The sequence below is a fragment of the Eleginops maclovinus genome, chromosome 24, assembly GCF_036324505.1.
Source record: "Eleginops maclovinus isolate JMC-PN-2008 ecotype Puerto Natales chromosome 24, JC_Emac_rtc_rv5, whole genome shotgun sequence".
NCBI classification, from domain to species: Eukaryota; Metazoa; Chordata; class Actinopteri; order Perciformes; family Eleginopidae; genus Eleginops; species Eleginops maclovinus.
The window spans coordinates 612,465-639,727 of NC_086372.1; the positions used below are offsets into that span (position 1 = coordinate 612,465).

A 27,263-nucleotide genomic window follows, 5' to 3' on the forward strand; every position below is an offset into this window, starting at 1 on the left:
GAAAAGGACATGAACGGTCCTTGAAGACGGTCCTGGAGTCCTTGAATTAATACTGTTGCTATGGTTACATGCAGTTTAGCTGTGAAATAGGTCATCACTCTGAACACACTGCATCTTAAATATAAACACAAACACACACACACACACACACAGCGTATTAAATATAAACACAAACACACACACACACACACACACACACACATACAGCGTATTACATATAAAAACACACACACACACACACACACACACACACACACACTGAGTATTACATATAAAAACACACACACACCCTCACCTCGGGTCCTGTGGAGGTATTTGAGCACGGATTTGATCGCTGCTCCGATCAGAACCATAACTACGCCACACACTCACAGACACTCTCACTGAGGACACACACACACTCACTGAGGAGACACACACACACACACACTCCTGAGGCTGCAGCAGCAATGCAGCTCGACTCGCTGCGACGCCGCTCTCATCCCACTCCTCTCTCTCTCCCCTCTCTCTATCACACACACGAACAAAGACACACACACACACGCCAGGCTGGCAGGGAGCCAGCACACACGTGTGTGTCCTTGATGTGTGTCGCCAGGTGATGAAGGTTACCCCCAAATACCACACACACACACACACACACACACACACACACACACACACACACACACACACACACACACACACACACACACACACACACACACACACACACACACACACACACACACACACACACACACACACACACACACACACACACACACACACACACACACACACACACACACACACACCTTTGAAGATAAAGGCAGATAAACGTAAGGGTCATAAAAGTGCCCACAAAAATGATAAATCTGTAAAATGGACAATTTGGAAATTAACAAATAAATAAATTAACACAAAAATAATTATAACAATAAGGATTTTCATTAGTTTTATTAATTGTAATATTATTATTTCAGTGTGAACACATTTATTTCACTTTATATCATTTATTTTTTCTTAAGATTTTCTAATTTATTTAATCAATATTGATTCTATTAATTATTCCACATTTATTTAATAGTCTATTATTTTATTTCTATTAATAGGGTTAGGGTCTATGTTTATTTAATATTTACATTTTCTTGTTTATTTTTCCATATTTTTATAATATATATTAAATACATTTTATTTATTTCTCTTAATATTTCCACATATATTTAAAATTGAATTTATTCTTCTTAATTTTTCTATATTTATTTATTATTATTTTACAGATTATTTGTTATTAATACCCGGAGCTATGAAAGTGTATTTGGGACAGTTCCAGTTTCCTCTATATGGGCCAGTGGATCAGCGTCTGTCTGTCCGTCTGCTTTAATTAGTTGAATTAATGAGACGGTAAGTAGGCTACACTACCGTCAGGTCAGAGCGGTTAAATATATCGCTGGGAGACAGAACTGCTTCAACAGGTAAACTCACCTTTATTACGGAGAAACAGATTTGGAGAAATTAACAAAACAATAAAGACATTTATATTTGATTATTCTAATAAGTAAGAAAATATACGGTAAAAAAAGAGTAACTTTTACGCAAAATATGTATTTATATATTTTTATAAACAAATACATTTTTCTTTTTAATGTTATTCATTTTTCTTGTTTGTTTTTTGTTTATATTTTTTACGTTATTTATCATATGAATTATTTGTCTTTATATTTTCACTTTTTAGAAATGATTTTTCCTTTTTTTATTAACTTAATATTCAAACATTTTCCTTAGTTTATTCATCTCTTTTTTTCATTGTAATTATTTATTATTTTTATATATATTTCTGCTTTTTTAAATATTATTGTAATACTATTCCTGTTTTTATTTGTATTTATTTTCTTATTCTTTTACAGATGTATTATTTTTTATGGCGCTCTTTTGACCCCATACTAGACACTGTCATCCAAAATCAGGTGACGCTAACAGCTAGCAGCTTTTAAAGCCTGTCCATCTGCTTTAGGAATTAGCTGTTAGCCTAGCGTAGCAGCTAATTCCTGAACACACACACACACACACACACACACACACACACACACACACACACACACACACACACACACACACACACACACACACACACACACACACACACACACACACACACACACACACACACACACACACACACACACACACACACACACACACACACACACACACACACACACACACACACACACACACACACACACACACACAACTGGGGGAGATAACTGGGAGAACGTGGGTGTTTTGACTCTTTTTGACCGTGTATTTCCTAGATTTCTAAAAGATTTTCAGATGAATATTTTAATGCTTTATTTTATCACTGTATGGTTCTACTACCCAGAATGCTTTGCAGTACCTTTGTGCAGAAGGGGCGTGGCCTGCGTGGCGTCGGACTCGGAGCTCCTCCCTCTTCTGAAGCAGCTGAAGCGCCACCCCCTGCTGGGCCGGTAGCAGTACTGCGGCGGCGCCTCGGGCTCCCGGAGGGGGCGCGCGGCGCAGAGATACTGATGGGGGGCAGGAAGCGTGTATCCGGGGCGGGGCTGCGGGGTGGGGGGGCAGGATCCGGTGCGGCTGCGCTGTGTTAGCACCGGGTAGCGAGGGACTGGTTTCCCATGAGCCTCTGGGGGTTGGCGGTGAAACCACGGGCTGCAAAACTGCTGGGGGGACTTCTTGTCACCTGATGGCCCCCCAGGCACAATACCACCAGAGTTCAGAACCAGTATGGCGTCCTGTTGTTGGCGCAGCTTAGCGCTGAGGAGGCGGCGCCGCAGGCTGCCCTCCGTCCTCGGCTGCAGGGCGGCCATCTTGGGAGGAAGTAGCTCTTCTCGATCATCGTCCGAAATGCTGTTCCAGCAGCGGGCCGCCGCCTCCCCGCTGGGCATCGCCCCCTCCCTGCCCAGACACTCCACGTACGAAATCATCCTGGATGCTGATTGGCTATGCGCCGCTCAAGGTAGATAAAGTTATGATTTCACAATAAAATGTAGGACCTTTCATCATTAGAGCTGTTGGGTAAATCCTTCACAATAAAAGCCTCTCCCAATGTCTCCAAACGGAGTAGCTCTGCTTCAAAATGAATTTCTTCACAATAAAAGCACCAAATAATTCACAGAAAGATGACTTCAGAGTAAAAGCACCAAGTTTGTGTAGCCTTCAAAATAAAAGCATTATTATTGTTCTGATCTCCACAGCAAAAGCTCAAAGTTCCTTCAGCTCAAAATACAAATATTTCACAATAAAAGCACTGAGAAAATCACACAAAGAACAGAACTTCAGAGTTAGAGCACAAAATTGTTTCATCCGTCACAAAAAGCCGTAAGTCTGCGCAGCCTTCACAAAAAAAGCTAAATTGACCGTCTCAGTCTTTCCAAAAAGACTAGAAGTGTACATTTTTCAAAATAAAAGCTCACAATTTCCCAGAAAAGCTCAGAATATCTCCCCGGTAATGGACTTTCCAGTCTGCTTCAAGGTTTTCATGCCAGATAATTAAACTTCTTCTCATTCCTTCACAATAAAAGCCTAAGACTAGTTATGGTCCACAGCGTGTCATCCTGATCTCTCCTCAGATATTTCCTCGAGTGATATTTCCTTCGTTATATTTCCTCGGCAGTGTGTCGGTGTTCCCTCTCCGTCCTCCGGCAGTAATCTGTTCACAGGATAATCCCACTCCGCAGATGGCTGCTGAGCGGCAAGTCTTTACCTCCACACACCACACGTTGCTCCTCACTTATAACCCCTCTAACACTGTCACAGTAAGGGATGGCATGAGAGTGGCCTTAAAAAATATAACAAATCTGTGGATTAATACTAAATAAATGTGCCACCATAAAGACACATAAAGAAAATAATAAATGAGTAAATAAATAATAAAATAACTAATAAATATTGTATGCATTGTTTTTAATTTGATAAATCTATGTTTATATATATTTATTTCATGTATAATCTGATTCTTACTTTTCATTTATTCATTAAAATATATTTAGATATATTTTTCTGAATGTTTTCTGGTATTTCATTTTGTATTATTATTAGCACTTATTAAAACACATCTATAAACTAGAGGAGAAAACACGCTGTTCCTCGTCTCATTTATCTCTGGACGACTTGTTCTCTCTGTAGATCTACCTGACATACCTGTAGAGCTACCTGTACTGCTGAGTTTTACTGTATTTAAATAAAGAGGGACTGAACAATGTCTGCGACAGGTTAAATGAATAGTTTTTACACTTTGAAGAAAGACTCAAGATGTAAATGATATAAAGGAATACATTCTAATATAGGGCACACATGAAAACCTTTGAACACAGATTAAAAAGGATTAAAGATCTAATTAAAAATACATATATTCCAACTCATTATTTATGGAGCTAAATATCTTTCCCCAAACTATTCAAATAAATTACAGACGTGAAAAACGGGCCTTAATATCCTTTACGATTTATCAATAACAAATACATCAAAATTCAGCCTGAGAAACAGCCACACCTTCAGCTCTCTAAAGCTTCCTCAGACTAAATGCTAACTGAAAAACAAGCTTAAATGCTCCTGAAGATGTACAAATGAAAGCCCCAAAGAGTGTAAAACTTCAAAATAAAAGCCTTAAACTGAGAGGGGTTTATCCTGCAGCAGCCCAGTCCACCACTCATCGGGTTAGAGCTGCTCTGTGTGCAGAAACAGCTGTTTCACACACTATGGGATGTTTCAGCCTGCTCCAACAGGCATCTCACACACACACACACACACACACACACACACACACACACACACACACACACACACACACACACACACACACACACACACACACACACACACACACACACACACACACACACACACACACACACACACACACACACACACACACACACACACACACACACACACACACACACACACACACACACACACACACACATATATTTTCAAAACGTTAAGCTCCAGCAGCAACAGCAGTACTCGGAGTATTAGTACATTAGTACTCTGACTATTAGTACTTGTACTCACCTTTAAAGCAGAGCATGTCTCCTCAGCTGAGGCTCGATGCGTGAAAGCGGGTCTGACAGAGACAGAAAACACAAGTTCAAACACACAGTCCTCTCTGCGCCCCGCCACAATAAAAGCCCTCTCCTCTCTCTGCAGCACCCTATCACAATAAAAGCCCCCTCCTCTCTCTGCAGCACCATTTCACAATAAAAGCCCTCTCCTCTCTCTGCAGCACCCTATCACAATAAAAGCCCTCTCCTCTCTCTGCAGCACCCTATCACAATAAAAGCCCTCTCCTCTCTCTGCAGCACCCTATCACAATAAAAGCCCTCTCCTCTCTCTGCAGCACCGTATCACAATAAAAGCCCTCTCCTCTCTCTGCAGCACCCTATCACAATAAAAGCCCTCTCCTCTCTCTGAAGCACCATTTCACAATAAAAGCCCTCTCCTCTCTCTGCAGCACCATTTCACAATAAAAGCCCTCTCTCTCTCTGCAGCACCCTACCACAATAAAAGCCCCCTCCTCTCTCTCTCTGCAGCACCCTACCACAATAAAAGCCCCCTCCTCTCTCTGCAGCACCGTATCACAATAAAAGCCCTCTCCTCTCTCTGCAGCACCCTACCACAATAAAAGCACCCTCCTCTCTCTGCAGCACCCTATCACAATAAAAGCCCCCTCCTCTCTCTCTCTGCATCACCCTATCCCAATAAAAGCCCCCTCCTCTCTCTCCAACACCCTACCAAAATAAAAGCCCTCTCCTCTCTCCAGCACCCTACCAAAATAAAAGCCCTCTCCTCTCCCCAACACCCTACCAAAATAAAAGCCCCCTCCTCTCTCTCTGCAGCACCCTATCACAATAAAAGCCCCCTCCTCTCTCTCTCTGCATCACCCTATCCCAATAAAAGCCCCCTCCTCTCACTCAAACACCCTACCAAAATAAAAGCCCTCTCCTCTCTCCAGCACCCTACCAAAATAAAAGCCCTCTCCTCTCTCCAACACCCTACCAAAATAAAAGCCCTCTCCTCTCTCTGCAGCATGTACCACAACAAAAGCCCCCTCCTCTCTCTCTAGCACCCCATCACAATAAAAGCCCCCTCCTCTCTCTCCAGCACCCTACCAAAATAAAAGCCCTCCCCTGTCGCTCCAGCACCCTACCAAAATAAAAGCCCTCTCCTCTCTCTCTAGCACCCTACCACAATAAAAGCTCCCTCCTTTCTCCCCAGAACCCTACCACAATAAAAGCCCCCTCCTCTCTCCCCAGCACCCTACCACAATAAAAGCCCCCTCCTCTCTCCCCAGCACCCTACCATAATAAAAGCCCCCTCCTCTCTCCCCAGCACCCTACCACAATAAAAGCCCCCCCTCTCTCCCCAGCACCCTACCACAATAAAAGCCCCCTCCTCTCTCTGCAGCACCCTATCACAATAAAAGCCCCCTCCTCTCTCTGCAGCACCCTATCACAATAAAAGCCCCCTCCTCTCTCTCTCTGCAGCACCGTATCACAATAAAAGCCCCCTCCCCTCTCTCTCTGCAGCACCCTATCACAATAAAAGCCCTCTCCTCTCTCTGCAGCACCCTATCACAATAAAAGCCCTCTCCTCTCTCTGCAGCACCCTATCACAATAAAAGCCCTCTCCTCTCTCTGCAGCACCCTATCACAATAAAAGCCCTCTCCTCTCTCTGCAGCACCCTATCACAATAAAAGCCCCCTCCCCTCTCTCTCTGCAGCACCCTATCGCAATAAAAGCCCTCTCCTCTCTCTGCAGCACCCTATCACAATAAAAGCCCTCTCCTCTCTCTGCAGCACCCTATCACAATAAAAGCCCTCTCCTCTCTCTACAGCACCGTATCACAATAAAAGCCCCCTCCCCTCTCTCTCTGCAGCACCCTATCACAATAAAAGCCCTCTCCTCTCTCTGCAGCACCCTATCACAATAAAAGCCCTCTCCTCTCTCTGCAGCACCCTACCACAATAAAAGCCCTCTCCTCTCTCTGCAGCACCCTATCACAATAAAAGCCCTCTCCTCTCTCTGCAGCACCCTACCACAATAAAAGCCCTCTCCTCTCTCTGCAGCACCCTACCACAATAAAAGCCCCCTCCTCTCTCCCCAGCACCCTTGTCTCAATAATAATGAATAGTGCTTCTAAAACCATCACACACCTGGCTGGGTGATGACGTCCTGCAGTGGTTGATGGGAGATGTAGTTTTCTCTCTATGTTGCTTTTCTATGAGCCAGTAGTCACTTGCTCTAAACTAAAAATAGCTTTCATTAATCACCTTAGTCTGATACACACACACCATAGACTGTATAAATAATGGACGTAGTATCCGTGACGTCACCCATAGGTTGATGAAGAGCCGTAAAGAAGCTCCAAATGAGCGACTCCCACCGTCGACATCTTCTCAGTCTACCTCCCGCCCACTCCCGGCTAATCCAAATATGGACATGGGGTTGGAGCTGAAGCGGGCGTGGGTACTGAAACACGCCCATCTAGCTCGAAGCTAGCGAAGGCTTCCAAGCTAGGCTACATGCTACCGTATGCTACTCTCATGCGGTAGTATTTTCTCCAGCGGCAAGGTGGCTATCATACGCTCCCGTTTAGCATCGTGTGCGTCTTGCTCGAAGGCTAACCTACGGCTAATTAGCTAGCTAACGAGCTAATCTCACAAGTGAGCAGACCTTACTTTATACATTCTATGGAGCAGACACTCTGATAGTTAGTGCTAACGGTGCTAAAATATTAATACAATAATAATAACATTTCACTCACCGAAAAAACTGGAGACCAGACTTCTTGGACGGTCTGTTAGTACAATTAATCGCACAGCAAGCCATACTATGTCTGATATTTGCATTCAAACGGCAGCAACACCACCAACATGTTGACAGGTCAAGTGCAGAGGCTGTTAGCGTGGCTAGCAGAGCAGACAGCTAGCGGCTAGCGCCACCTGACGGCGCTTACCTGTCAATCAAAGCGACCACGCCCTTAATTATGCATCACTTTAAGCCTTAATTTAATTAAAACGGGAGAGTTATAGAGAAATTCACCCTCCTCACAGTTGTCATGAGTATGGAAATTCGTTATAGAGACCAAAAGCAATTTTTGTACCACGCTGTAAACATGTTTATTTCTGCTGTAAAAACGGGCACTTTAACATGTGGGGTGGGGGGGGGGGGGGGGGTCTATGTACATGGCTCCGTTTTGGAGCCAGGCCACGCGGCCAATCGATGAACTGCAGTTGTGGCACTTCCGTGTGTGTTTCACTGCTCAGCCCCGGAGGTTGCCACACACACACACACACACACACACACACACACACACACACACACACACACACACACACACACACACACACACACACACACACACACACACACACCCTTTAAAAACAACCAGTTTAATAGCAGGGTTGAAATCCCGCGATAGTTGAGACCTGGGTGAGCGCTTGCTCTGCTGTGATTGGCTGACCGGATGTAAACAACAGGAACGAACAGGCGAAGCTACACGCTGGATGAAAATATGGAGATTTAACAGAGATTCGAGGGTCTTTTTAAGGGGGGTTCTCGGTGAAACAGGCCGTGGAGCTTTACTGCAGGTCAACACGTTTAAAGGCAGCGGCTGGAAGGTGAACAGAGGATTTAAAACGGGATTTTGGGAGCGTTAGCAGGACAGCTGGCCTGTTAGCTCCGTTAAATGTATCCCACATTTTAAACACAAATCTCGTTTTGTTAAACCAAATATTTTCAGATTTATTAATCTTATACAACGTGATTATATATTTGTAATTCCTATTAATTACTGCACAAATAAATGGGAAAATTGAATACACGTGGAAATACAAAGAAATCCATTAAATTAAATAAATAATTATGGGAATATAAATACAAAAATATAAAGAAAACCTTTGAATAAACATTTTAAACATACTTGTATACGCGTTTAAAACAATATAGATTTAATACCAATTAAGGCTTTAGTTTATGTTATTATTCTTAGTATTTCCACATTTATCGTTATTTATATTTATATTTCCATATTTATTATTTTAGTTTTTCCAGATGTATTTATTGTACTGACTGTCCCGTCTCCACAGTCCTGGTGAATCTCCAGGTATGTCGGTGCTGATCCAGCCCTGGGGGGAGGCGGGCGGTGGCGTGGCGGCCCACCTGCAGTGCCCCACCTGCGGCCTCTTCTCCAACAGCCACGCCCACCAGCTGAGCCATGTGGCGGCGGCCCACCCTGGGCAGCTGGACGGCATGATGATGGGGCGGCTGGGGAACATCGTGATGTACCAGAGCACCGCCCGGCTCTTCCACTGCGGGGACTGCTTCCAAACCTGCAGGGACTTCAACACCCTCTACCAGCACATCATCGCCAAGCACTGCCTGGACCAGGGCGCCGCCAAGGGGGAGGAGGGGAAGGAGGAGGAGGAGGAGGAGGAGGAGGTAAAGGGGTAGGTGGGGGGGAGGAGGGGAAGGATGAAGAGGAGGTAAAGTGAGGAGTGTTTTTTTAAATTTAAGAGATAAAATGCTGATGTGTTTCCCTGTGCAGGAGCTGAAGGAGGAGGTGAAGGAGGAGGAGGTAGAGGATAAGGAAGCATCCATGATGACTGAGGGGGGGGGTCACAGATGTCTGATCTGCGGCTGGAGGACGAAGCACCGAGGCCTGGCAGTTTCCCACGTGGTGAGGAAGCACGACATCCCCAAGGCGTACGCCAGCCAGGGGGTGAGGCCATACGCCTCCTCCTTCAGAGCGCCCACTGTGGGGGAGGAGGGGGAGGCGAGCGGGGAGCTGCTGAGGGAGGAGATGGAGGCCACGGCGAAAGTCGTGCGCTTCATCGCCAACAGATTTGTGTGTCTCATCTGCGGCTGGAAGACCAAGCTCAAAGGTACCGAGGCAGGGTCTCTCCGACTGTATGGAGGCAAAAGAGTGCCATAAAATATATCTCAATAATCAGTAACAACAAAATAAGAAAAAAACTACTAAATCAAAAAAGGTCTTCTTTTCAACTGTTTACTTATTTCTTTAATGTAAATATGTGAAAATGCTTTTACGTTAATATAGTTAATTTTGTAATTATAATTAAAATAAATATCTTCTATATTTCTGAAATGATTTATTTTCCTCTGTTATATTTGTTTACTACCTGTGGTCCTCCAGGCTTTGCCATCAGCCACGTGGTGCGCTGCCACGAGGTGGAGCGTCCGTACGGCTGCAGCTCCTGCGAGCGCAGCTTCTTCCTGCCGTCCCGCCTGCAGCAGCACGTCGCCGCCGCGCATCGACTTGGACGCTACAGCTGCCCCTACTGTGGGTTCAGGTCCCAGTTCCTGGGGGGGTTCAGGAGGCACTGCAGCCGCTGCAATGCCCGGGAGGAGGGGGAGGAGGAGCAAGGAGGAAGAGGGGGGGAGGAAGAGGAGGAGCAGGAGGAGAGGAGAGGGACCAGGAAGAGGAGGAAGACTATAAAGCTGCAGGAGAGGGAGGAGGATGAGGAAGAAGAGGAGTTAGAGGGGAGGAAGAGGAGGAAGAGGAAGACAAAAAAGCTGCAGGAGAGGAAGGAGGAAGAGGAGGAAGAAGAAGAAGAGGAGGGGAGGAAGAGATGGAGGACTGTTAAGGAGGAAGAGGAGGAAGACTATAAAGCTGCAGGAGAGGAAGGAAGAGGAGGGGAGGAAGAGGAAGATATGGAGGACAGTGAAGGAGGAAGAGGAGGACTGAAGAGAAGGGAGAAAACTAAAAAGCTGCAGGAAGAAGAGGAAGAGGAGGGGAAGAAGAGTTGGAGGATGGTGAAGGAGGAAGAGGAGGACTGAAGAGAAGGGAGAAAACTAAAAAGCTGCAGGAAGAAGAGGAAGAGGAGGGGAAGAAGAGTTGGAGGATGGTGAAGGAGGAAGAGGAGGACAGGAGTAGAGCAGAAGAAGGAGGAAGACTGAAGGGTCACATGTTTCCATCTGATCATCAATAAAGTTTTTTTTGTATTCTGCTCTGGTTTTTGAAGCCCTGCAGGGGGGGGGTTATTAGTTACTGATTATTATTAACGGGGGACGCTGGTATTGATATTGTTGGAATACTACCTGTTCTTTATTGCCTATAAATATTTAGAGTGGGGTTTTAGGGTCATTTTGGAAATATTTGGGAGATTCAAGGCAATTAAAACATACGCGTTTTTGGGTAAAATAATCAGGATAGATGTGCAACGTTATTACAATAACTCTGTGTGTGTGTGTGTGTCTGCTCCAGCAGTGTCAGTAATCAGAGTGCAGCAGCCATCATAATGAATATTTCTTATTTATTTAACCAAAGACATACAAAACAAACGCACCAATCACACGCCCTCGCTACCGTGCACCTGTTACACAGTCTAAAGCAGGAAGCAGCGAAGCACAAACACATCCCATAATATCAGCGTCTGCACCGAGGACACATGATGAAGGGTCTCCATGCAGGACCAACAGCTGACAGGAGGGGGGGGGTACTCCAGAGTAAACAGGAAGTCTCTGTCCGAGGGTCTGAACCCGTTAAATATTCCACAAAATATTTAGAGAGACAGGCGTGGAAAAAAGGACTCCAATATGTCGCTCATAAATATAAATATATATATTTTGTAAGTTATTCAAATCTTTGTGTCACTCAGGAAACGAAAGAGGAGGGGTTATAAATGAGAGGAGGGTCTTGACTTATCAACCTGTCTCTTAGAAGGTAGAGATTTTATTGTGAAAATCCAGAGTGAAAGAGTAATCAAAAGAACTCGAGAGATGGGGGGTTTATGTAAATGCTTCCTGAAAACCAGTATTTTCATCAATTATTTTTCCAGAATGCTGATTGAGGGGATTTCTTTGACCCCCCCCCTACAGAGAAAAATACTGGAAAATTAGCTGACAACTCCCCAGAGTAAATGCCGAAAAGCTCAAAAAAGTCTGAGTGAAAATGCTGAATATATACACATCTATATAAAATGCAAACTTGATCGAGTGGAAAACCGCTTTCTGAATATATGAAGACAATCCAAAGTCTGAGAATTTGCCCGGAATTGCCCAGTGTTTTATTTAGAATTTTTTTTTTTTTAACGCAGAAAAATCACATTTTCAAAATAAAATGTTCCCGTGTGTTTGAAGAGTGTCCTGTAAAGATGTCACGCTCTTGCTAAACCCTGATGGTGACGCTGCTCCTGCAGTGGCGATGATTTCAATAATTTAAACAGCTGACCGGAGAAGCACCGCAAACCTGCAGCAAGAACATCCGCTTCCCGCCCAACGCCCCGTCAGAGCCGAGGCTCGACTTCCCCTCTTAGTCCCAGTTTATCCACAAGAGAAACAGGAAGTGTTTCTGTAAACGGCGCCACGTCGTTCACATTATTTTGTCCCGTCTGGCAGCAGGAAGTGGAGTCTCTGGTTACCTTTTCCCAGAATGACCTGCTACTGCAGACAGGTGAGGGTCAGATGTGGCGTGGACACAACGCCCCCTCCAGAGCGGCCATGTTGATCCCTCGCAGGTCTCCGAAGTCGTCGCCGTCTCCGTCGAAAAACTCTCCATCGTCGTCCGGGTCATCGATGCGCCGACTCGATGCTTTCTGCTGCATATCAGAGCAACGTCTCAACGAAAGAAGTTCAATATCAAGGCAAAAAAAACCATCTCTATTTCTTACCGTCCGGACCACAGGCTCTCTGAAGGGGGGGCAGACCATGTGGAAGCGAGGGATCTCCACGTCAAAAACCTCCTCCTTGTTGGCTGCGAAACAAACCAACAACTTTCATGGGATTCAAAATAAAAGCACTACAGCTCCTTCAGAATAAAAGCACTACAGCTCCCATCAAAATAAAAGCACTACAGCTCCATCAAAATAAAAGCGCTACAGCTCCTTCAGAATAAAAGCACTACAGCGCCCATCAAAATAAAATCACTACAGCTCCTTCAGAATAAAAGCACTACAGCTCCATCAGAATAAAATCACTACAGCTCCTTCAGAATAAAAGCACTACAGCTCCATCAAAATAAAATCACTACAGCTCCTTCAAAATAAAAGCACGACAGCTCCTTCAGAATAAAAGCACTACAACTCTTTCAGAATAAAAGCACTACGGCTCCATCAAAATAAAAGCACTACAGCTCCTTCAGAATAAAAGCACTACAGCTCCTTCAGAATAAAATCACTACAGCTCCATCAAAATAAAATCACTACAGCTCCTTCAAAATAAAAGCACTACAGCTCCATCAAAATAAAATCACTACAGCTCCATCAGAATAAAATCACTACAGCTCCATCAGAATAAAATCACTACAGCTCCATCAAAATAAAAGCACGACAGCTCCTTCAGAATAAAAGCACTACAGCTCCTTCAGAATAAAAGCACTACAGCTCCTTCAGAATAAAAGCACTATAGCTCCTTCAGAATAAAAGCACTACAGCTCCTTCAAAATAAAAGCACTACAGCTCCTTCAGAATAAAAGAACTACAGCTCCTTCAGAATAAAAGCACTACAGCTGCTTCAGAATAAAAGCGCTACAGCTCCTTCAGAATAAAAGCACTACAGCTCCTTCAGAATAAAAGCACTACGGCTCCTTCAGAATAAAAGCACTACAGCTCCATCAAAATAAAATCACTACGGCTCCTTCAGAATAAAAGCACTACAGCTCCATCAAAATAAAATCACTACAGCTCCTTCAGAATAAAAGCACTACGGCTCCATCAAAACAAAATCACTACAGCTCCATCAAAATAAAAGCACTACAGCTCCATCAAAATAAAAGCACTACAGCTCCTTCAGAATAAAAGCACTACGGCTCCATCAAAACAAAATCACTACAGCTCCATCAAAACAAAATCACTACAGCTCCATCAAAATAAAATCACTACAGCTCCTTCAGAATAAAATCACTACAGCTCCTTCAAAATAAAATCACTACAGCTCCTTCAGAATAAAATCACTACAGCTCCTTCAGAATAAAATCACTACAGCTCCTTCAAAATAAAAGCACTACAGCTCCTTCAGAATAAAAGCACTACAGCTCCATCAAAATAAAATCACTACAGCTCCTTCAAAATAAAAGCACGACAGCTCCTTCAGAATAAAAGCACTACAACTCTTTAATAAAGGCGTGGTTACCGAGCCTGTGGAAGGCGTAGAATCCCTCCATGTACTCAGAGGGCGTGGAGAAGGTGGTGCAGCTGGCGTACTCGTGCACCTTCCCCGGAGTCATGATGGGGAACTCTCCTACACACACACACACACACACACACACACACACACACACACACACACACACACACACACACACACACACACACACACACACACACACACACACACACACACACACACACACACACACACACACACACACACACACACACACACACACACACACACACACACACACACACACACACACACACACACACACACACACACACACACACACGTTCAGCAGGTGCCCTCAGGTGAGCGCATGTCTCACACAGGAAGTGATGTCACGGCGGCAACATACCGACCACGCCGGGTCCCTGAACCCCCTCCACTTTCCCGTCTGACGTGGTGATCTTCCAGTAACGGCTATCCAGCTGACAGGAAGCTTCCGGAGACGCACTGCTGGACATCTCTATCCTGGGAATTATTATTGTTAGTATTATCGTTTAAATTGGACTGTTTTTCTCATTGAACAAACATGATGTTATCTCTGTAACACCCCGCCCCGGTACCTTATGCGGTAGGTGAAGAAGAAGTGTGGGGGGTGCACGGAGGAGAGTTCGGGCAGGAAGGAGGTGGAGACGGAGACTGTAATTTCTCCGGTCGTCGCCACGCAGCTCTTATCGTGCACGTACCTGAACACGGTGATTAACGGTTAGTTACTTAATGAGCCTCGTCAGCACCTGAGACACCTGAGGACTGAGTCTACCTGAAGATCTGGTCCCTGATGATGGGATACTCTCCCGTGACCACCTTGTTGACATATGCCGTGAACCACTCCAGGAAACAGGACCCTGAAAACCACACGTATATACAGTAAGCCCCAAAACACAGGTGTTCTTTCTCAATCGATGCGCCCCCCCCGCTGCACTTTACCCCCCACATTAAATATCTAATATCCACCTGTGATGAACATGTCGATGGCCGAAGGGTCCTGAGCCGTCTGGTCCTGAAACACAGACCGAGTATTAATTATTAAAGGCTTTTAAGTTCCTGGGGTGAACCCTCTGTAGCGCTCTTATTTTGAAAGGGTGTACGTACGGGGCAGGGGTAGAAGCTTTCGAACTTCCGGCGCCCCTCGGCCGGCTGCAGCGCCATGTACTGGCTGAGGCCGGTGTGGAAGCAGAAGGTTAGCGGGAGGCAGCGCTGCATCCCCTTCCTCTGCTGGAACCCCCCCGCCGCTGTCTCCACGTCGAGCAGCACCTCTGAGCGGTAGTGGTTCGAAAGGGACATGCTGCCCATCAGCCTGAGGGACACCAAGAGACAGAGACTGTGAGTAAGACACGCTGGAGGAGAGACAGGCAGACAGACAGGTGGAGGGGAGAAAGGTTAACGGACCCGGGGATTACCAGCTTCTGTCCGTTGTGGATCCGGTACGAGCAGCGGTAATCATCGGGGAGTCGGCAGTCGATCTGAGCCTCGATGTCGTTTAGCTCCGTCTCTGTGGCGCCCTCTGGAGGACCAGACAAACACAACAGGATCTCTCACTTAGGTTTTGAATAATGCTGACTCAGGTCAGGGTTAGAGGACTCATAATGCTGAGTCATGTCAGGGTTAGAGGATTCATAATGCTGACTCAGGTCAGAGTGAGAGGACTCATAATGCTGAGTCATGTCAGGGTTAGAGGATTCATAATGCTGAGTCAGGTCAGGGTTAGAGGACTCATAATGCTGAGTCATGTCAGGGTTAGAGGACTCATAATGCTGACTCAGGTCAGGGTTAGAGGACTCATAATGATGAGTCATGTCAGGGTTAGAGGACTCATAATGCTGACTCAGGTCAGAGTGAGAGGACTCATAATGCTGAGTCATGTCAGGGTTAGAGGATTGATAATGCTGAGTCAGGTCAGGGTTAGAGGATTCATAATGCTGAGTCATGTCAAGGGTAGAGGACTCATAATGCTGACTCAGGTCAGAGTTAGGGACTCATAATGCTGAGTCAGGTCAGGGTTATAGGATTAATAATGCTGACTCAGGTCAGGGTTAGGGACTCATAATGCTGAGTCAGGTCAGGGTTAGAGGACTCATAATACTGACTTAGGTCAGGGTTAGAGGACTCATAGTGCTGAGTCAGGTCAGGGTTATAGGATTAATAATGCTGACTCAGGTCAGGGTTAGAGGACTCATAATACTGACTTAGGTCAGGGTTATAGGATTAATAATGCTGACTCAGGTCAGGGTTAGAGGACTCATAATACTGACTCAGGTCAGGGTTATAGGATTAATAATGCTGATTCAGGTCAAGGTTAGAGGACTCGTAATACTGACTCAGGTCAGGGTTATAGGATTAATAATGCTGACTCAGGTCAGGGTTAGAGGACTCATAATACTGACTCAGGTCAGGGTTAGAGGACTCATAGTGCTGACTCAGGTCAGGGTTAGAGGACTCATAGTGCTGACTCAGGTCAGGGTTAGAGGACTCATAATACTGACTCAGGTCAGGGGTAGAGGACTCATAATGCTGACTCAGGTCAGGGTTAGAGGACTCATAGTGCTGACTCAGGTCAGGGTTAGAGGACTCATAATACTGACTTAGGTCAGGGTTAGAGGACTCATAGTGCTGACTCAGGTCAGGGTTAGAGGACTCATAATGCTGAGTCATGTCAGGGTTAGGGACTCATAATACTGACTCAGGTCAGGGTTAGGGACTCATAATGCTGACTCAGGTCAGGGTTAGAGGACTCATAATACTGACTCAGGTCAGGGTTAGGGACTCATAATGCTGACTCAGGTCAGGGTTAGAGGACTCATAATGCTGAGTCAGGTCAGGGTTAGAGGACTCATAATACTGACTCAGGACAGGGTTAGGGACTCATAATACTGACTCAGGTCAGGGTTAGGGACTCATAATACTGACTCAGGTCAGGGTTAGGGACTCATAATGCTGAGTCAGGTCAGGGTTAGAGGACTCATAATGCAGAGTAAGATCAGGGTTAAAGGACTCATAATGCTGACACAGGCCAGGGTTAGAGGACTCATAATGCAGAGTAAGGTCAGGGTTAGGGACTCATAATGCTGACTCAGGTCAGGGTTAAAGGACTCATAATGCTGACACAGGTCAGGGTTAGAGGACTCATAATGCAGAGTAAGGTCAGGGTTAGAGGACTCATAATGCTGACTCATGTCAGGGTTAGAGGACTCATAATGATGAGTCATGTCAGGGTTAGAGGACTCATAATGCTGACTCAGGTCAGAGTGAGAGGACTCATAATGCTGAGTCATGTCAGGGTTAGAGGATTCATAATGCTGAGTCAGGTCAGGGTTAGAGGATTCATAATGCTGAGTCATGTCAGGGTTAGGGACTCATAATGCTGAGTCAGGTCAGGGTTAGAGGACTCATAATACTGACTTAGGTCAGGGTTAGAGGACTCATAGTGCTGAGTCAGGTCAGGGTTATAGGATTAATAATGCTGACTCAGGTCAGGGTTAGAGGACTCATAATACTGACTTAGGTCAGGGTTAGGGACTCATAATGCTGAGTCAGGTCAGAGTTAGGGACTCATAATGCTGAGTCAGGTCAGGGTTATAGGATTAATAATGCTGACTCAGGTCAGGGTTAGGGACTCATAATGCTGAGTCAGGTCAGGGTTAGAGGACTCATAATACTGACTCAGGTCAGAGTTAGGGACTCATAATGCTGAGTCAGGTCAGGGTTATAGGATTAATAATGCTGACTCAGGTCAGGGTTAGGGACTCATAATGCTGAGTCAGGTCAGGGTTAGAGGACTCATAATACTGACTCAGGTCAGAGTTAGGGACTCATAATGCTGAGTCAGGTCAGGGTTATAGGATTAATAATGCTGACTCAGGTCAGGGTTAGGGACTCATAATGCTGAGTCAGGTCAGGGTTAGAGGACTCATAATACTGACTTAGGTCAGGGTTAGAGGACTCATAGTGCTGAGTCAGGTCAGGGTTAGAGGACTCATAATACTGACTCAGGTCAGAGTTAGGGACTCATAATGCTGAGTCAGGTCAGGGTTATAGGACTCATAATGCTGACTCAGGTCAGGGTTAGAGGACTCATAATACTGACTTAGGTCAGGGTTAGAGGACTCATAGTGCTGACTCAGGTCAGGGTTAGAGGACTCATAATACTGACTTAGGTCAGGGTTAGAGGACTCATAGTGCTGACTCAGGTCAGGGTTAGAGGACTCATAATGCTGAGTCATGTCAGGGTTAGGGACTCATAATGCTGACTCAGGTCAGGGTTAAAGGACTCATAATCCTGACTCAGGTCAGGGTTAGAGGACTCATAATACTGACTCAGGTCAGGGTTAGGGACTCATAATGCTGACTCAGGTCAGGGTTAGAGGACTCATAATGCTGAGTCAGGTCAGGGTTAGAGGACTCATAATACTGACTCAGGACAGGGTTAGGGACTAATAATACTGACTCAGGTCAGGGTTAGGGACTCATAATACTGACTCAGGTCAGGGTTAGGGACTCATAATGCTGAGTCAGGTCAGGGTTAGAGGACTCATAATGCAGAGTAAGATCAGGGTTAAAGGACTCATAATGCTGACACAGGCCAGGGTTAGAGGACTCGTAATGCAGAGTAAGGTCAGGGTTAGAGGACTCATAATGCTGACTCAGGTTAGGGTTAGAGGACTCATAATGCAGAGTAAGGTCAGGGTTAGAGGACTCATAATGCTGACTCATGTCAGGGTTAGGGACTCATAATGCTGAGTAAGGTCAGGGTTAGAGGACTCATAATGCAGAGTAAGATCAGGGTTAAAGGACTCATAATGCTGACACAGGCCAGGGTTAGAGGACTCATAATGCAGAGTAAGGTCAGGGTTAGAGGACTCATAATGCTGACTCAGGTTAGGGTTAGAGGACTCATAATGCAGAGTAAGGTCAGGGTTAGAGGACTCATAATGCTGACTCAGGTCAGGGTTAAAGGACTCATAATGCTGACTCAGGTTAGGGTTAGAGGACTCATAATGCAGAGTAAGGTCAGGGTTAGGGACTCATAATGCTGAGTCAGGTCAGGGTTAAGGACTCATAATGCTGACACAGGTCAGGGTTAGAGGACTCATAATGCTGACTCAGGTTAGGGTTAGAGGACTCATAATGCAGAGTAAGGTCAGGGTTAGGGACTCATAATGCTGAGTCAGGTCAGGGTTAAGGACTCATAATGCTGACACAGGTCAGGGTTAGAGGACTCATAATGCAGAGTAAGGTCAGGGTTAGAGGACTCATAATGCTGACTCATGTCAGGGTTAAAGGACTCTTAATGACAGGGTATTATGGTGTGTGAGACCTTTGAGTGATGCGATCATGCGGGGACATTTCTGCAGCAGGAAGCTCTTCAGCTGCTCCCAGGACCTCTTCAGCGGAGCGTATTGCTGCAGGTATCGACCCAGGTCTCTGTAGTTCTGCTGGAAGAGGAGGTACCAGGACACCCCGCTCTGCAGCCGATCCGCACTGCACATGCACACACACACACAATCACACACAGTTACACATCAAACTGATGTTTCATGTCGATAATAAACAGGGTTCTTCTGTACTCACTCGGTCAGCAGCCAGTGTTTGGAGCAGAGGCGTTTCCACAGCGGGTTGTGTTTGGACAGCTCGTTCAGCCTCCTGCTGACAAAACTGCAACTGCACAGAGACAGGAACAGCATTTACTCCAGAGAGATTATAGCTTTTATCGGACAGAGACGTTCTCAGGTGTCCTGCTTTTCTCTAGCTGAAAAACTCTTTGTATTTGTCTTTCTGCAGCATGTCTTTCTGTAACATTGTTTGATAGAGGCTTTAAATAAGTCTGTTTATCATGTGTTGTCAGGTGTGTGTATTTTTAAAATGTGAAAGACCATTACATAAATTATAATATAACATACTGAAGCAAAACTTTTGATTAGATTTATAATTTACTTCAAATAAACTAAGACTTTCAATGCATGACTTAATGAAACAGGTATTTCAAATATATATACTTTAAATACGTATTATTATTTTTGACTGCATTAAATGTTATAATTCCTTTATATTTTACTTATTAATTATTTAGATTCAGTCGGAAATCAACGTAAAAAAACAGTTAGCATCTGTTAGCTTCAAGCTAAGTGATGTTTATCTTATGAAGTGTTAGCATTGAGCTTCATGACAGCGACTGATTGAGTTGTATTCAAGTAAACCTTTCTCAAATAAACAAATATTATTTACATTTTTCACACTTTTTACAACAATGGAGCTCAAAAGGAGCAGCTAGTTTGTGATGCTAGGCTAGGCTAACTAGCTGTGTTGATAAACAAAGTTGTTTTTTCCTCCCGGTTCCTCCGCTGCTCGGTGTGTTGGAACGTACTGGATCAGGTCTCTGAAGCCCAGGAAGGACAGGACGTGCAGCAGTGGATCTGAAGGCAGCAGATTTATTCGGAGATCCGAGTTAGCTGCCATTGTTAGCATTAGCACACTTTCTTCTTCTTCGCTGCACGTCTTAAAAGGTAGCGTTCAGGAGCGTTAGTGACCCCTGCGGGCGGGAGGCTGCAGCACGGATACCTCCAACAGAAAGCAGTTAAATAATATTCTACCATTTATATTCGAATGCAGGGGTGCCCAACCTTTTTTGAACCAAGATCTACTTTTAAAGTTGATAGTGTGTTGAGATCTACTAAGCCATATCGAAAACCATAGCGTAGCCACAATTAATTGTGCAGCTATATAATAACACAATGTTCTGACACAAAGATCAAGTTTGAACAATAATAATACATTTATTGAAGTAAATGTACGTCGTAGGCCTAGGACTGGCCCGTAACAACACAACAACATACAACCCAATTAATACAATGCCTAATTTAAGTTGGAAAAATGGGTCTCTACCTTAGTGACTACAGAGACACTAAAGGACTACAGAGACACTAAAGGACTACAGAGAGACTAAAGGACTACAGAGAGACTAAAGGACTACAGAGACACTAAAGGACTACAGAGAGACTAAAGGACTACAGAGAGACTAAAGGACTACAGAGAGACTAAACTAAAGGAGTACAGAGACACTAAAGGACTACAGAGAGACTAAAGGACTACAGAGAGACTAAAGGACTACAGAGACACTAAAGGACTACAGAGAGACTAAAGGACTACAGAGAGACTAAAGGACTACAGAGAGACTAAAGGACTACAGAGACACTAAAGGACTACAGAGAGACTAAAGGACTACAGAGACACTAAAGGACTACAGAGACACTAAAGGACTACAGAGAGACTAAAGGACTACAGAGAGACTAAAGGACTACAGAGACACTAAAGGACTACAGAGAGACTAAAGGACTACAGAGAGACTAAAGGACTACAGAGAGACTAAAGGAGTACAGAGACACTAAAGGACTACAGAGAGACTAAAGGACTACAGAGAGACTAAAGGACTACAGAGACACTAAAGGACTACAGAGAGACTAAAGGACTACAGAGAGACTAAAGGACTACAGAGAGACTAAAGGAGTACAGAGACACTAAAGGACTACAGAGAGACTACAGGACTACAGAGAGACTAAAGGACTACAGAGAGACTAAAGGACTACAGAGACACTAAAGGACTACAGAGAGACTAAAGGACTACAGAGAGACTAAAGGACTACAGAGAGACTAAAGGACTACAGAGAGACTAAAGGACTACAGAGAGACTAAAGGACTACAGAGACACTAAAGGACTACAGAGAGACTAAAGGACTACAGAGAGACTAAAGGACTACAGAGAGACTAAAGGACTACAGAGACACTAAAGGACTACAGAGAGACTAAAGGACTACAGAGAGACTAAAGGACTACAGAGAGACTAAAGGACTACAGAGACACTAAAGGACTACAGAGAGACTAAAGGACTACAGAGACACTAAAGGACTACAGAGAGACTAAAGGACTACAGAGAGACTAAAGGACTACAGAGAGACTAAAGGAGTACAGAGACACTAAAGGACTACAGAGAGACTACAGGACTACAGAGAGACTAAAGGACTACAGAGAGACTAAAGGACTACAGAGACACTAAAGGACTACAGAGAGACTAAAGGACTACAGAGAGACTAAAGGACTACAGAGAGACTAAAGGACTACAGAGAGACTAAAGGACTACAGAGAGACTAAAGGACTACAGAGACACTAAAGGACTACAGAGAGACTACAGGACTACAGAGACACTAAAGGACTACAGAGAGACTAAAGGACTACAGAGAGACTACAGGACTACAGAGAGACTAAAGGACTACAGAGAGACTAAAGGACTACAGAGAGACTAAAGGACTACAGAGAGACTAAAGGACTACAGAGACACTAAAGGACTACAGAGAGACTACAGGACTACAGAGACACTAAAGGACTACAGAGAGACTACAGGACTACAGAGAGACTACAGGACTACAGAGACACTAAAGGACTACAACAATGTCTCCTTGAATCTGTGTCAGGGCCCAATCTCATGAGTCAGAGTAAACACACACACACAGTGAACACGCACACACTTTGACCCTGTGGTCAGTAACCCCCCTCAGACAGACCGACAGACACACTGAGCTGGACGTGGATGTAGAGGTTCTGCTGGATCATGGACCTGACATGTCGACCCGTCCTGCTGTTGCTGCTGCTCCACGGCTGTTTCGCACAACACGGTACCTGATAATTAAATATACTTTGCTGTACTGCCTAAGATACTTCTAAATGGCTGCGTGTACGACGCAGGTAGAGCTAGTGGGAGTGAGGTGTGGGACATGAGAGGTGCTGGTGAAGGGTTATCATTGATGGTAAAAATGATAATAAAGGAAATACTCTCAAATATTAGGAAATATTGTAATTTCATTGTAATATTTGTATTTTTTCAGTTTTAAAATATCCCATATTTTATCAGCATGTACGGAAGGCGAGAACGGCCATGGATTAAAAAAAATGTTCTGCACTGTTATGTCGTGATGACCGATTAATTTATAATATGTAAGACTTGATTTCAACCTGATTTCAACTTGAACCCACAAGAGCTGCCACGAACGGCTCCGTAGCCACTGGCTGTAGGGTTAGTCTCCCGGGAAGTGACACTTCATGTTAGCTTGTTTACTTGACTGGGTTTGTTTAGGGGCTACCGGTTAGCAGATGAGAGGCTGACTAACTCCTATCTATCCGGCTGCTTCAGATAAGGTAACGTAAATGTAGGCTAACGTTAGCTTAGCATTGTAATGTCAACGAAACGGTCTTTGTTGTCTCGAGATAACAAAATAAAACAAGGTTAAAATCCATGGCCGTTCTCGGCTTCCGTAAACATGTCTTATAATATTAAATGTTTCTATTTTTTATATAAAAATATGCTGACTTTCTTCTTTTAAATATTCAGATTTCTTTCAACAATATTACAATTGTTTTTTCCCCAAAAAATATAACAATTTATTCTTTCAATATTTATGATTTTTTCATAATTTATTATTAATTATTGTAATATTTTTGGGATTAAATGTAATACTTCTAATTGTCGAACAGTTTTCCTGGACAGCCAGCGAGCCTCTCAGGTGTTCATCAGGAGCAGGAGGGCCAATCAGCTGTTTGAGGAGGTGAAGCCAGGTGATCAGCCAGTAATAATATATATGATATATTTTTGTACGTGTATTATTATTAGTTTAAGGTGTATTAATGCATAGTATTATGTAAATGTGTGTTATACATATTATTATTCTGTATTGTCCCATTTTATGTAAATAATAAAGTGTTTGTTTTTTAATATGATCAACGTGTATTCTCTGATACCAGGGAACCTGGAGAGGGAGTGTGTGGAGGAGATCTGCGACCATGAAGAAGCGCGGGAGGTGTTCGAACAGACAGATAAAACAGTACGACACAATTAAATCCAACAAAAAAAACACGTATACCCTGCAGTAATAATACTAGAGTATTTCTCAGTACACTTTATTAGTCAGTAGTTTATTATCTAACCAGAAACTCTCCTCTTTAGGAACAATTCTGGACAAAATATGTGGGTGAGTTCTGCAGCAATTAGATATTAAAGTAATATAAATATATATTCTAATTTATTATTTATCCCTGTGAAACCTGTTGCAGTTTAATCTGAAGTTTCACCGTTCTGCAAACAGAACAAAGTCCAAAAGCAGATCACATGTTCACAACCCGAGTACACAAACATCTAACTGTCTGTCTGTCTGTCTGTCTGTCTGTCTGTCTGTCTGTCTGTCTGTCTGTCTGTCTGTCTGTCTGCCAGATTGTAAAGGGACTCAGATGATCAGAACTCTGAACAACATCAACATTGTCAGACAGTGCATTGAAGGTAAATACAAATAAACACTAACATCAGTTCACGCAATAAAATACACATAAACACTGACAACCTGTGTGTGTGTGTGTGTGTGTGTGTGTGTGTGTGTGTGTGTGTGTGTGTGTGTGTGTGTGTGTGTGTGTGTGTGTGTGTGTGTGTGTGTAGGACAGTGTATTTCTGGTACTGGAGTGAACTATGAAGGAGACATAAGCATCACAAAGTCAGGACGACAGTGTCAGTACTGGACATCCAACTTCCCACATCCAATAACAAGGTAACCAACCAACTGTAACAAAGCATTGACCTACAGACCTTATGAACTAACAGACCATAATAACCCACCTGATGATCCGTCTGCAGGGAGTACAATGCTTCAGAGCCGGACAGCGTCCTGCAGGAGAACTTCTGCCGGAACCCGGACAACCGTGCAGAGGGGCCCTGGTGTTACACCAAGGACCCCACGGTCCAGAAGGAGGGCTGCAGGGTCCCCACCTGTGGCAAGTACCTTGACACCACACACACTTCCTGTTTGTACTCTCTGCAGACCAGCAGCATGTGTACAACTACACCTCTTTACCCCAGGTGAGGCCTTTGTCCCAACCACTGTGGCCCCTGAACAAATCAGAACCGGGGTCTGTTTACCCAACTATGGCATCGACTACATCGGTGACCTGTCCGTCACGATGGGGGGCCACACCTGCATGAAGTGGGCTTCTCCGCAGGCAAAGACCCTCAGCGTGGACAAAGACTTCATTCCAGAGGTCTCCCTGGACGGCAACAAGTGCCGCAACCCCGACAACGACCCAGAGGGGCCCTGGTGCTACGTAGAGGTTTCTGGAAACGTAACGGTGGATTACTGCGACCTGGATGTGTGTGGTGAGTAGTCCTGCATTCCCAAAGACAGGAAGTGAGGACATTAATGAACTTCCTGTCTGTCTCTCAGAGGATCCGCTGATCGATTTGAACCCAGAGGACGGAGATCGCGAGCGAAGCGTCCTCGGGCCCGCCAGGAAAAAGTTCTTCAAACCTCGAACCTTCGGAGAAGGAGAGAGCTGTGAGTGTGATGATACCTCGTAGATGAGCAGTCCGAGCTTTAGCCGTGCTTCTGTTCACTGTGCTTTGATTGTTGGCAGTGTGCGGGGAGCGGCCGCTGTTTGAGAAGATCAACAAACAGGACGGAAAGGAGTCCGAAATGCTGGAGTCGTACGCAGCCAAGCGCATCGTCGGGGGCGACGACGCCGATGTGGCCTCGGCACCATGGTAACCAAACTGCATCCTTTCTGCTGATTTTCATCTTAGAAAAACATATTTTCTCCGAACATTTTCAGGATTTAAGGGCTCATAATGCGTGTGTGTGTGTGTGTGTGTGTGTGTGTGTGTGTGTGTGTGTGTGTGTGTGTGTGTGTGTGTGTGTGTGTGTGTGTGTGTGTGTGTGTGTGTGTGCAGGCAGGTGATGCTGTATAAGCGCAGCCCTCAGGAGCTGCTGTGTGGAGCAAGTCTGATCAGCGACCAGTGGATCCTCACCGCCGCTCACTGCATCCTCTACCCACCCTGGAACAAGAACTTCACCGCCAATGACATACTGGTCCGCCTGGGAAAACACAACCGGGCCCAGTAAGACTTCCCGCCTGCTGTCAGGGGCTTTCTTTGCTGGGTTCAGATCCTTGTGATTGTTGAGTTTTCTTCCCGCTGTGAACATGCTGCGACTCTGTTGATGTTTCCAGGTTTGAGCGCGGCGTGGAGAAGATCGTGGCCATCAGTGAGATCATCGTGCACCCCAAGTACAACTGGAAGGAGAATCTGAACCGTGACATCGCTCTGCTGCACCTCCGGCGGCCAATCGCTTTCACGGACCAGATCCACCCTGTCTGCCTGCCCAGCAAGAAGGTCGCAAAGGCGTAAGAAACACGGGACCACAAGGGTTCATTTTAAATGGTTTCACTGGTTATCTCACTTCCGTTTCCTCCGTACAGACTGATGACTTCTGGGTTTAAAGGCCGGGTCACGGGATGGGGGAACCTGAAGGAAACCTGGAACCCCTCCGCGAGGAATCTACCTAAAGTCCTCCAGCAGATCCACCTGCCGATCGTGGACCCAGACATCTGCCGGGCCTCGACCACAGTAAAGACCACAGACAACATGTTCTGTGCCGGTAACTTCTATATGAGAGCACGAAATATCTCCAGACCTATTTATCAGATTTTCTTTTAAATTGGTACAAAGATTCCTGATCCCCAGAGGATGGATCCTGCAGACTTTGGTGATTCTCCAATCATGCGTTTATATGTTTGTGTGGCAGGATTTAAACCAGAGGACGCTGAACGTGGAGACGCCTGTGAGGGAGACAGTGGTGGACCGTTTGTGATGAAGGTAAAAACACTGATCTTTCGAGCTCGGAAAGCAGCACATAATCAGGACTCCTGCTTTCAATACGTCTCTAATGATGACTGTTTAAGACGACTGCTAATTAACTCTCTGGCAAACGTTGTTACAGCTTTAAGAACTGTCTGTGTGTTTTCTCCGCAGTACCCGGCGGATAACCGCTGGTACCAGATGGGCATCGTGTCGTGGGGCGAGGGCTGCGACCGCGACGGGAAATACGGTTTCTACACACACCTGTTCAGGATGAGCCGCTGGATGAGGAAGGCCATTGAGAAAACGGACGACGAGTAAACAGATGCTAGAACAAGATGCTAATGCTAATAAAGTTTGTCCACGCAAAGTAATGTGAGATTGTTTAAAAGAAGCCGGAAAAGGATTCAAATGTAAGAGTCAATTTGAGGATGTTTCCTGCAGAAATAAAGGTGCATCAGAA

General features: G+C 45.0%; 4 protein-coding genes across 5 annotated transcripts in view; 2 read left to right on the forward strand and 2 right to left on the reverse strand.

The window, feature by feature from the left end:
* The window catches only part of nhsl1a (NHS-like 1a), a 17,386-nt gene extending 14,441 nt beyond the window's left edge, over positions 1-2,945 (reverse strand). The window contains exon 1 of the mRNA XM_063878196.1: positions 2,381-2,945. Within this exon, the coding sequence (XP_063734266.1) occupies positions 2,381-2,945 (565 nt within the window). The remainder of the gene's footprint in view (positions 1-2,380) is intronic.
* A 5,393-nt stretch (positions 2,946-8,338) lies between these two features.
* LOC134861111 (zinc finger E-box-binding homeobox 1-like) lies at positions 8,339-10,986 on the forward strand. Its single transcript, XM_063878123.1, has 4 exons — positions 8,339-8,642; positions 9,111-9,462; positions 9,569-9,905; positions 10,178-10,986. The coding sequence occupies exons 2-4, from the start codon at positions 9,130-9,132 to the stop codon at positions 10,819-10,821; spliced, it is 1,314 nt and encodes a 437-aa protein (XP_063734193.1). The 5' UTR covers positions 8,339-8,642; positions 9,111-9,129; the 3' UTR covers positions 10,822-10,986.
* A 294-nt stretch (positions 10,987-11,280) lies between these two features.
* On the reverse strand, positions 11,281-20,655 carry LOC134861110 (F-box only protein 3-like). 2 transcript variants are annotated; one of them, XM_063878122.1, is made up of 12 exons: positions 20,504-20,655; positions 19,711-19,800; positions 19,457-19,620; positions 15,532-15,646; positions 15,235-15,439; positions 15,097-15,142; positions 14,903-14,987; positions 14,706-14,828; positions 14,495-14,610; positions 14,113-14,220; positions 12,654-12,736; positions 11,281-12,578 (listed from the first exon to the last, which is right to left on the reverse strand). In XM_063878122.1, the coding sequence occupies exons 1-12, from the start codon at positions 20,602-20,604 to the stop codon at positions 12,444-12,446; spliced, it is 1,371 nt and encodes a 456-aa protein (XP_063734192.1). In that variant the 5' UTR covers positions 20,605-20,655; the 3' UTR covers positions 11,281-12,443. The 2 variants fall into 2 exon arrangements, with proteins under 2 accessions (XP_063734192.1, XP_063734191.1); XM_063878121.1 differs by having other exon boundaries at positions 11,281-12,581; positions 20,504-20,651.
* A 1,971-nt stretch (positions 20,656-22,626) lies between these two features.
* Positions 22,627-27,263, forward strand: f2 (coagulation factor II (thrombin)). The gene is made up of 15 exons (XM_063878116.1): positions 22,627-22,805; positions 23,662-23,742; positions 23,929-24,008; positions 24,131-24,155; positions 24,395-24,460; positions 24,614-24,722; positions 24,809-24,945; positions 25,031-25,324; positions 25,392-25,502; positions 25,582-25,708; positions 25,895-26,062; positions 26,173-26,346; positions 26,422-26,600; positions 26,748-26,818; positions 26,975-27,263. Exons 1-15 carry the CDS (start codon positions 22,742-22,744, stop codon positions 27,119-27,121), a joined length of 1,833 nt encoding a protein of 610 aa, XP_063734186.1. The 5' UTR covers positions 22,627-22,741; the 3' UTR covers positions 27,122-27,263.

Coding starts and splice junctions, on each gene's coding strand:
- LOC134861111 (XM_063878123.1), top strand. CDS start 9,130: ATGTCGGTGCTGATCCAGCCCTGGGGGGAGGCGGGCGGTGGCGTGGCG. Junction 9,463..9,568: donor AGGAGGAGGAGGAGGAGGAG/GTAAAGGGGTAG, acceptor TTCCCTGTGCAG/GAGCTGAAGGAGGAGGTGAA. Junction 9,906..10,177: donor CTGGAAGACCAAGCTCAAAG/GTACCGAGGCAG, acceptor GTGGTCCTCCAG/GCTTTGCCATCAGCCACGTG.
- LOC134861110 (XM_063878121.1), bottom strand. CDS start 20,604: ATGCTAACAATGGCAGCTAACTCGGATCTCCGAATAAATCTGCTGCCT. Junction 19,801..20,503: donor GGCTTCAGAGACCTGATCCA/GTACGTTCCAAC, acceptor GTCTCTGTGCAG/TTGCAGTTTTGTCAGCAGGA. Junction 14,221..14,494: donor TCAGGGACCCGGCGTGGTCG/GTATGTTGCCGC, acceptor GTGTGTGTGTAG/GAGAGTTCCCCATCATGACT.
- f2 (XM_063878116.1), top strand. CDS start 22,742: ATGGACCTGACATGTCGACCCGTCCTGCTGTTGCTGCTGCTCCACGGC. Junction 26,347..26,421: donor AGCAAGAAGGTCGCAAAGGC/GTAAGAAACACG, acceptor TCCTCCGTACAG/ACTGATGACTTCTGGGTTTA. Junction 26,601..26,747: donor AGACAACATGTTCTGTGCCG/GTAACTTCTATA, acceptor TTTGTGTGGCAG/GATTTAAACCAGAGGACGCT.